Source organism: Phalaenopsis equestris, unplaced genomic scaffold, assembly GCF_001263595.1.
Source record: "Phalaenopsis equestris unplaced genomic scaffold, ASM126359v1 Scaffold000002, whole genome shotgun sequence".
In the NCBI taxonomy this organism is placed as follows: Eukaryota; Viridiplantae; Streptophyta; class Magnoliopsida; order Asparagales; family Orchidaceae; genus Phalaenopsis; species Phalaenopsis equestris.
Window position 1 is genome coordinate 58415318 of NW_018164444.1, and position 10999 is coordinate 58426316.

General features: G+C 31.7%; 2 protein-coding genes across 2 annotated transcripts in view; both read left to right on the top strand.

The window, feature by feature from the left end:
* The window catches only part of LOC110035268, a 4546-nt gene extending 2452 nt beyond the window's left edge, over positions 1 to 2094 (top strand). Inside the window, exons 2-4 of the mRNA XM_020739502.1 lie at positions 524 to 626; positions 1369 to 1530; positions 1789 to 2094. Coding sequence (XP_020595161.1) covers positions 524 to 626; positions 1369 to 1530; positions 1789 to 1923 — 400 coding nt within the window. The 3' untranslated portion in view covers positions 1924 to 2094. The remainder of the gene's footprint in view (positions 1 to 523; positions 627 to 1368; positions 1531 to 1788) is intronic.
* Positions 2095 to 4040: 1946 nt separating this feature from the next.
* The window catches only part of LOC110031124, a 26588-nt gene continuing 19629 nt past the window's right edge, over positions 4041 to 10999 (top strand). Inside the window, exons 1-4 of the mRNA XM_020734194.1 lie at positions 4041 to 4363; positions 4466 to 4592; positions 8254 to 8321; positions 9739 to 9870. Of these exons, the coding sequence (XP_020589853.1) occupies positions 4154 to 4363; positions 4466 to 4592; positions 8254 to 8321; positions 9739 to 9870 (537 nt within the window). The 5' untranslated portion in view covers positions 4041 to 4153. The remainder of the gene's footprint in view (positions 4364 to 4465; positions 4593 to 8253; positions 8322 to 9738; positions 9871 to 10999) is intronic.

Below are 10999 nucleotides of genomic sequence, written 5' to 3' on the forward strand. Positions count from 1 at the left end.
ATATATATATATATATATATATTATATATCTTTTTGGGAATTCATATAAATATTATAACTAAGTTTTTTTTCTTGTAATATTATTATAATTGCATCGTGTTTATTTAATATAGTGTTACAACTCGATCTTAACATTTTTTATTTTCAAGCTTAGCTAAACTTACTTAAATTTTTATAAATAATGAAATTTAATCTATTCCCATATAAATATTAATATAATCTTATATTATATTATAATTTATAATAATATATCACACTTTTTATTTAATATTTCATTTAGGATCAAATGTTTCTTTGCTTATCTTCTTCCCTCTGTAAATATTCTGTTCTTCATAAAAATCGCCATTCATTTTGGTTTCTTATAGCCTTTTTTTTTTTTTTGTGTTTCAACCATATAATATTTGTTATCAATTTGGTAGATATTTGGGAACATTATTTTCAGCCTTTTATACCTCCATTAAACACAACTCTTGTTTCATAGTGTAAATTATCTGAAATCAATGTCTTTACTTGCTTACATCAGATACCACAGCAATTCCTATGCTTCTTGCCGTGCACTTCATATTGCAAATAATCTAAATGCTTCCTCAGCTTATCCGTTGCTTGATCTCTTCTTCAAATACCAGGTAGTTTTCCTGCACTTCAATCTTTTCACTAAATTTAATTTTCTTAAAAATCTTAGTTCTAATGGATATTTAAATTTATTTTCATTTATCCATTCTTTTTAGGGATAATTACATACATAGCAGTTAAAACGTTTCTATTTACAAAATCTAGCAGTCATGTGATATTTTCGAACTACCGAACCGATTTATCCACGCTTGTCACAATCAAATCATTGAGAATTTGATAAACATGAAAAATATGGATTGGGATTGTATTGTGAATTTTGATATCTGAGTGAGAATTTTAAGAATGGATGAAGGCGGGTGCTAGATCTGTAAATAGCAATGTTTCAGGTGCTATGTGTGTTACTCTACTTATTAACATCACTTCTATTATTTCTCTAAAATAATTACTCTTTAATTATTCTTCAAAGCAATGTTTTGGTTGCTATTTATGTTACTCAGCATACACATGAGTAGATAGGACCTTCATTAGTAAAATTCTGTCTTCCAAATATTAAAAAGAGAAATTTACAGACATACCATATCATACAATTGTATATTTATACTTTTTAACATTTTGGTGTCATAAACCTATACATGTAAAGTTATATTTCACTTTTAAGAAGTTCACAATGGTGATCATTGCGATGTGATCTTAAAGTTTTGAGTGTTATAAATATAAATATGAAATTTAGGTGTAGATATGTAAATACATAAGAATTTTGTGATTCATGTATTATCGGGCATCTTGATGATACAGGAGAAATACTACAATGAACCAACTTACAATAAATCAAGGGCTTTCATAACTGATCATTTCTCTAAGATTGCGGAAAAAGCTGTGGGTCGGGGATCATACTCTGCCATCAAGTCCGGCTTCGATGATTCAAAAACTGATATGGCAACCAGAATCTCCTTCAAGGTGACCAATTCCCATCCCTCATAATCTTTATGTTTTTACATATCTAAACACCTAAACTTCAGTTCTTACATAAATGTCATCTTATTCGTGCATGAAAAGGTGTATTTCACTTTTTAAAAGCTAAAATGCTGGCATTTTGTATGTAATATGAAAAAAATACAAAATTTAGGTGTTAGATGCATAAATACATAATGAATTGAGTGGTATGTATGTAAATGCACCTATTTATTTTCTAATTAATTGTTTTTTTTTCTGCAGTATGGTTGTTCGAGGGGAGTTATGGGTACACCTTATTTCTTCGTTAATGGCATCCCTTTACCAGACTATGGCTCTGCCCTTAACTTCCACGAGTGGAACAGAATTATTGATCCCCTCTTAACAGAGAAGAAATGATTGCATTGGTGAGGTGGTGCTCTTATTTTTTGAATGAATAATAATATTTCAAAATAAAATTTATCATGTATTGTAATATCCTGTTCATTAAGCGAATGATGCATTCCTTATATAAACTTTGAGAGATTGATACATTTAATATATAAAGATGCATGCATGCAGACCATCCAATTCCTGTATATTTACATTCCTAACCTCTAAACTTTGTTAAAATTGAAATCTGGGTTAGATAGGTCATTACATAAGAATTGTTTGAGATTAAAATATAATATTCAATCTTTTGGGTTGTTGGTGTGCGAAAACACTTGAAATTTTTAAATCCATGAATGGGTGATGTGATCGCCAAAACAAACGGCTTACATAAATCATTCACTCACTCTAAAATTCAACGATTTTTGAATGATTTTAAGTGAATTGTTCTTTTGAGGAAAAAAATAACAATATTATTTTTTAAAAAATGATCTCAACTTTAAATATAATTTTTTTTTTAAATGCCATCTTTTTAATTAATACTAACTATTTTATTGGAAAAAATACGAGTGTAAAATAGTCGAGTTTAACTGGAACTTAACTCGAGCCACTTGAGCTGGCTCGAGCTTGAGTTCAAGTTTGAGTTTAATTTTATGAGTTTGAGCCGACTTATTTACTATGAAAGAGAAAAAAATAAGGGGTTCAATTTATAGAGTTTGAGAAAGATCTTTCTGCTAATAAGGAATGAATTCATGCCACTCCATCGGATGACCCGGAATAGTTTCCACGAAGTGGGCAATGTCTTATGAACATTTGAGTGTCTCAATGATATTATAATTGAACAATCTTGGGCTCGTTAAATTTGATTTTTCGAGACGCTTGATTTATCTATAAACTTGTAAGATTTGCAATCCATTTTTAACTTCCAATTTGATACTGAAAACTTCCAGATGCAGATTAACAGCTTGATCTAGGCTTTAATTGACTCAAATTTGACCAACTTTGTTGTCATTGGGTCCATCTCGTCGAGCTCATAAGTTTAACTTTAGATGTCTACTAATATATTTATATATCTCACACCCAAAATTATATATATACGTCCATATCATTCAAATCATTAATATCACAGATAAATAATATTATTACCATTTTCTAAAAGGATACATGTATTTTCATGCATATTTTTAAAATACCGAAGGTCTAAAGTGTTCTATATGTATAAAAAATTTAGGTGTGAGATATATAAATACATAAGAATTGTGTGTTAGTTATGTAAGTTTCACTATAACTTATTAAATAATTGATATTTAAGATATTGGCATTTACATAAATTTCAACCCATTTCTATGTATTTATATATTTAACACTTAAAAATTTTACTTTTATATGCCTACCCCTCAAGTCTTTTATATCTTGAAGTTTAATTAGCTTCAATCATAAAGTTGGGCAAAAGAAGCAAATGTTAAATATTTTTTTGGATATTGGGGAAAAAAATTGTTGAGAGTTTGCAAAACTATCAAATTGCTTAAATTATATAAAAATTATAAATTTCCGATTATTTATAAAAAAAAAATCTCAAATTTTAGGATGAGCATCGTGGAATAATTTTTTGGCACAAAAAAAAATATGACTTTTTCAATTTTAAAAGGTGAAATAACATCTTTTGTACATTGATAAAGTGCTATTTTTGTAAAAATTTAAATTTAAATATTAGAATATAAATACATAAAAACTTTATTTGATAATTTCTTCGTCTTAAAAAAATAAAACATGTACAAAAGAAATATTTTTTTTTTTTAATTTAAAAGAAAGTATATGTCACCTCTCAAAAGAGCTCTTAAGGGTGGTGAGCAGTCCAGGACTTAAATACTGCTTTTCGGCCCTACTCCTAGCTGATGTGAGACTTTTTTGTCCGTGACATGTGGCTCAAATTAGCACAAAAAAAAAAAAAAAAAAAGTGGCCGAAGAAGCATAATATTTTCTTAAATGGATATTTATGTAAATACTTTTTTAAAATATGAGAAAAGAAAATTAGATGCCAGCCCTGATACTCTCCAAATTAACCCATCATCCTTGCTCCGTTCGATAGCACCACGTCGCCGTGCGACTTCATCCGCCACCGTCGGATCGATCCGAGGCTCGATCCAAGGGACCATCGAAAGCGGGGTTCGAGATTTGCCACAGATTTGCCCTCAGCTCTCCCACGTCGTGAATCTCTCTCGATTTCGCAGGGCTGTGCGCCGGCCGTCGAGCAAGAAAGATGGCTTTTTGGCGTAGATTCGGGAGCACCGGATTTGACGGCTTCATTTATTGTTCAAAGAGATGGCACTACGTACTCGCTGGCGGCGGAGCTCCATCGGCCAATGCTGTTGTTAGGTTACGAGGATTTAGGACTTATGAAGAATCTTTCCATGGCGGCGGTCCAATGTTTTGCTACACGCACTTTAGATATTACGTTTCTTTGGGACAGGTGCTTTGTGCTTCAATTTATACTTCAAAACACTATAATCGTGTACGAGTGTTATGTGAAAAGGGTGAAAAGATGTTTATGGATCTTGTTGTGGGATTTCAGGCCAAGCCAAAACCAAAAATAGAAGGGAAGGGAGGGGATTGGCGAAAACCTAAAGTGGAGGATGATGACGGGATTCGGATCAACGAAGGAATCAATGAACGTGAAGTGCGTCTTGTGACGGATCAAGGTATTCCTTTACTTCCTTTTGCTTTTCTATCTTCGTTTGAAGAATCTCTGGGAATTGTGATGCTTGCATTTTGCAGTTTCATGTTTTAGAGTTGCTTGTCCATGTTGAGATGGACTACATAAATTTGGTAGCTTAAGCAAGCATTGTTAACATTGTAATCGGATAGTCCTTAAAGTAGCATTTTTTTTTTCTTAGAATTAGCTGCCCCCTCTTATTTACATAAAAAAAACAAGTTTTTAAGCTTTCAAGCTGTTGGGTACCCAAAAATTGTCGGTTTTGATAGTATTTTTTTCTAGATATTTAGGCTTATCTCTAGATATTAGGTGTCAAGCTCGATATAAACTTTAAAAGCATAGTTTTTTGGATCCTCATTTATTTTAAAACTGTTCGAACTCTTCAAATTTATTAGTGTATTCAATTATATTATTTGTTTGTATTATTCTTTTTAAGTTCATTATGAAATCAATCCCGGTACTATAATGGTTGATATTTAATTTTTAAAAATAGTTTCATCTCAACTCAATCTGTAGTACATTCTAGTTGAGATCTCTTTCGATGTCTTTCCATACTCATTGTGTACACATTTAGCTTGTTTAATTAGTTTTAGTATCACATACTTTATTTGTTTTCTACTAGACATTGTTTTGCCAATTAAAGAAGTTTTTCAAATTTAATATTGTGTAAAAACCATGTAATGTATTCTTTCATCAAAATTATACGCATTGATTTTCAATAATGTCATAAGATTGTCATCTATGGTTGTCATAATTTTCATTGGCATATTATGCATGATGTCTATATTGGCTATTTTCACCTGATGGGTTTCTCATCAGCTAACAATATTCTGAATGTTTTTTTAATTACGACTATATTCATTATTTTGTTTTTGTGATTGATGTTGATTAGTTTCAATGTGCCAAGTCTATCATTATATTGATTTATTTATTGCTTAATAGATCTTAAATTTGCTATCAATTCCTTACTTTTTTTGGCTAAATAGTCAAAATCTCATCCTTATTTTGTTGAGTCACACTTATAATCATTTAGATTTGTCCTCAACTCTGATTTCAATTTGATTCAGTATGCTTTATATTATAGTTTTTATTACTGCAAACCTATAATGAGATGCACGAGAAAAATACAAAAACTATTATTCATAGTTTTCAAACTTTTAATTTTGGCAGAGATCAATCTTTTTGATGAAAAATTATTAAAAAATAAATTCATTTCAATAAATATTATAAAATTTGCTAAAATTTGAGGTTCCACCAAAAAAACGTTAGAGATTTATGCTACAATCCTGAAATCTATGCTTAGCACAGCCGGCAAATTTTCAATAATGCATAAAAAACAATCACTGAAAGATTTAGAAGAAATAGCAATGATAGGGATCACCAATTGAAAAATTCAGGCCTCTTGTTGATACAAGAAATATAATTTTCTCCATCAGTTGTCAAAATTTGCAAAATGTTTGAAGAATTCACATCCAATAGCACATATAATATCGAGAGAATATTATTTGTATGTAGCTATTCAATATTTTTTTATGTGTTAGAATTCATATCTATCAAAAAAAAATAAGCAATTTCATACAGTCCTCTAACTTTTTATGTAATACTATAAGTTTCAATTCAACAGATTTGGATTCTCGCAAAACAAGTTTCTAATATTAGTTTTGAAAAAAGTGTGTTTTAAATTTTAAAAATCCTGATTGGATTAATTTTAACGAAAATTTGATTTTCAACTAAAATTATATGGAAAGGAAGTAACCAAATAACCGAGCGCACTACAGTGCTTAGAAAGGAAACAATCACCAAAGAAAAAAAGAATTGCTCTTAGTATATAATTACTACAATGCCACACAAGGAGAATCAAAGAAGGAAACACCAGTTAAACAAGCTGTAATGCCATATATTAAAATCAGCGATAAAGTAAAACAGTGATTGCTACTGTATTATTGTTTGTGTCTCACAACACGGGGGAGTTGGGGTGGGGTGTTAAACCTACTAGGCATTTAAGGGTTATTTACATACATATCACACAATTCTTATGTGTTTACATATCTCACACCTAAAATTTCATTTCATATTTACATTCATATTTACACACATAACACTCAAATTTTTAATATCACATAAAAAATAGCATTATTACCCCTTTTTAAAAGTGTAATACACCTGTTCATATATACGTGTAAAGTACCAAAATGTTATGTATGTAAATATGAAAGTTTAGGTCTGACATATGTAAATGCATAAAATTTGTGTGCTAGGTATGTAAATTTCCCAACCTTTTAAGAAATTTCTAGCGCAAGTTATATGCTGCAACAGGGAACTGGAAATAACAAAACTGGGGAAGCTGCGAGCTGAATTAAATGGCTTGCAACAATAAACCAAACCTAAAGAGGCAATTAAAACATTAGAAAACACAACTTGTTTTTGATATGATCATTATCATCGGCATACCTGTTAGAAAAAATAAACTAGAAAATAAAAATATAAGACAAACCCAATGTCACAACTTATAATATTACTGTACTCGTCCCATTGTCATGACCTGACTTTCCAACATGCATAAAATTTCATAATTCCATCATCAACCCAATAGTTACTTTGCGAAGCAATTTGGTTTACGTGACTTAAAAAGATTTCAATCTAATAGCCAAAAGATAATATAATTTTAATTAAACCTATCTAATGAAACTTTGATTTGAACTGAATTTATAAAGCATTTTGGGTTAAGTTATATTTGCAACAATTGATGCAAACCTCTTATTACATGTATTCTGAACCATGATGAAGGTTCTGCAAAAGCTATAAATGCTCAGAAGTTTGGGGATGGCTTGGGGAGAGGGTAAATGTCATAAATTAAAAAATTGAAAATTTAGAATGAGACTGTAGCGGGATTATTTGTGCCCCTCTTCTATACTTCTTTCCAAACAATCAAAATACAAAGGAAAACAATCAGCATAAAAAAGAAATCTCATTATTCTCATTCCCTCTCTCCAATCTCTTACCTTATATTATAGTAAAATTGATGCTCATATTTCCTTACCTGCAACCTTGTTGTTCTCTCTCATCTAATTTGCATAATTTTCTTTTAATTTGTGCTGCTAGAAAGTATTTGAAAACCGAAATACGCTGTCTTCCTTTTCCGTATCATGTGATAACTTGGGTCTATTATAGAAAGTGGTAAGCAAAACACTTTCTACTTTAGGAATTTTATATTCATTTCCTTGCTTATAAACATACACAGATCTCGCTCTATAAATGTTCGTTCTAGTGTAGCATGTATGATGCTGACTACATGGAAATCATAAACGGAAAATACGAGAATATCAACATGCAAGATTTTTTTGGTTTTGTAATTTACCTTGCTCTTTCAAGCAATCTATTTCATTTTAGAATATTTCTTTCATCTTATGATATGCATAGCAAAAATACTTATTTAGCCTTCTTTTTTGCTTGCAAATTCTTTTGAAGTTCAAGAAGATTAACCGCCAGGATTGAAAGCCTTAGTAGCTAGTACAATTTTATTTTACTGCATACTAAGAAACTAAAAATTTAGGATTCTGAATCTCTTTTGTGAAGTTCTGAATTTCAAAGATGAGTTTTTTGCTTATTAAGGAAAGGACTATCTCGTAATCCAATGCAGTTTGCAGGGCATAGAATTGTTTCAATACAGGAGGCACTTTATCTGGCAAGGAAGCTTGATCTTGACCTTGTCGAGGTAGATTATTCCCATTTCTTTATCTTTATCTGCAAGGCATGCCTTATATTATTATTATTATTACTTTTATTATTTTTTAAATGGTTGAAAGGCGGTTTTTTTTATGTTCAATCATGCAACTGTCATTTGACCAAATTGAGGAATTTTTAAATTGCTTCGAGTAATTGGAAGTTTAATTGTTCTTCTACAGTTTCATGGCATCAATTGAATTAATTTATCAGAAATGAATCTTTTTTAACTAATATGAGGATTCATGCGAGTGTGTTAAAGCAGTGTTGTGCAAATTATTGTGGTTCGCCTTGCTTAGTCCCAAGCTTTGTTGTGGTTGATCTGGATTTTTAAGCAGGTGTCACCGTATTTTATTAGTTGAGTTTGCATACATACAAAATTCTTTTGAATTTACATATCTAACACCTAAAGTTTGATATTTACATTTATAACTATTTGGTGACATGAACCTATGCATGGAAAGGTGCACTTCACTTTTAAAAAGTTAGTAGTAGTGGTATCTTTGATGTGAAAGAGTTGTATGTAAATATGAAAGTTAATGTGTTAGACATGTAAATACATAAGAATTGTGTGCTTTGTATGCAAATGCCCCATTTTATTATCAGGAACTTCGGTAATTTCTTTTTTATGTGGATTATAGCTTTTTTTTTTTTTGTGTGTGGCAGTGAAGTGAGTCTGACCTGTTTTGTTAATTATCCTTGTATGTTTATAATGTCTCTCGATGGAGAATCAGCTGTGTAAACTTTACATAAAATATTCATGGCATTATAAGTATGATTGTTTTTTTCTGCATGATTTGAAAGTAAAGCTGTGCTGAGTACTTTAGTTTTCTTGGATAAGTTAGGTAGAGTAAAAGCATAATCTTGGTAGAGAAGCATGCTCCCTCTTCATAAGGAGAATGCTAGCCTTGCATTTCACTTATGGATATACTTTTTTTGGATAATTTACATACATACCACTCCATTCGTATTTATTTACTTATCTAACTCTAAACATGAATCTTTACATATATGCCACCTTAACTATGCTTGAAAAGGTGTATCTCACTTTTTAAAAGTTAAAATAATTGTATATTTGATGTGATATGAATGATTTTGTGGTATAAATAAAATAGAAAAGCTTAGGTGATAGAAATGTAAATACATAGGAATTGGGTCGTATGTAATTAAATGCCCCTTTTTTTTGTACGAGTGTGATCTATCATGCATTTATGACGAGTTCTTATGACAGTAATTCATTGTTTTTCTTATACTCTTGGTACAATGTTTTTGATTTTTTGTCTTTTTTTTATTTGTCTACTTATTGTATCTTCGTTAGTGCAAATTGAAAAGCTCTATATTAGCTCAATAGACTGCTACTAGTAGATCTCCAATTACAGCATTTTTAGGCTTATTTGTAAATGTTTCAGGTTCAAAGAAAAGTGAAGGTTGAAGGTGGAGCACAGTCTCCTGTTTTCAAGCCAGCTGTTTGCAAGCTTATGGACTACAGCAAGGAGAAGTACAAACAAGATGTAAAGGAAAAGGAGCGTGCAAAGAGCAAAGTAAGTTGCATTCTTGCCGTCTTTATCATTGTTTACAATCTAAGTTAAGCTGAGTGGAAAATAAGAAGAGATCACAATGTATTTTTTTTAAAAAAATGGGATGGACTTTCTCTTCTTGTGGTCAATGTACCTGTGTTTTTTTCTTTGGTTAAATATCATTCATGACTAATTCAACCATTTCTTATATGAAGCAATAGGGAAAGGTTTGGCTTTTGCTTAAATGTTTTTTGAGGTCCTCCTTTCATAGAGTGACTACCTCATGCATCAGCATACAGATAATGTCCGGAGAATGAGAATTTTTATTGCCAAGAAAGCCCAATGATAATTTTCATCTACTCTGTTTTGAACTTGAGTGATGCGGGGCTCATCCCTGTGTTGAACCGGCTAGGGATGCTGATCAACAAGGCAGGTTCAAGGAGCCGCTGGCCCTTGCTATTGGGTTATGTTTGCTGCCCAAGTGAATGGGCTACTCTTTAGTTATCTATTATATATATGTTGTTTTCTTTGGTTAAGAGAGATTTTTGCTTTGATTTTTTTCTGCACTGGCGTCTTTATCCCTTGCTAGGGTTATATCCAAGCAAAGTTGGTGCTTTCGTTGTATCCTGCTCCAAGGTAGAGGTTATCTCCTCGTATTCTCTCCAACTTCCCCTCCTCCTACATGTAGCTGACTCTTCCCTATCTCTGCCCCTGCCACATTCATCATCTTCCCTGTAACCTACCCAAATCACTTCTCCCGACTCCCCCTACCCCTACCACACTCATCCTCCTCCTTGTAACCAGCCTACACCGCCCTCTACATGCAGCCAACTACTCTCAGCCGGTCCCCTACCCCTACTTACAGCTGACCGGCCTAACCCACAGCCGCAGTTTCCCTTTTCCACCCACATCCACACCCCTGAACCTTCAACCTATACCCCTGTTTCGGCCACCAATTGCAGCCCACACCACCAGCCTGCCCTAGCGAGGGTTTGTATGAGTGTCTTTGTTGTTTTCCTCAATTCCAATGTATCTGTTTTCAACAATAAAAGTTTGCTTGTTTTTGTTGTTTTGGGTTAACTCCAATATCATTGAATTTCATTCTTTGGATGTTCTTTCAGCTTTTTATTATTATTATTATTATTATTATTAT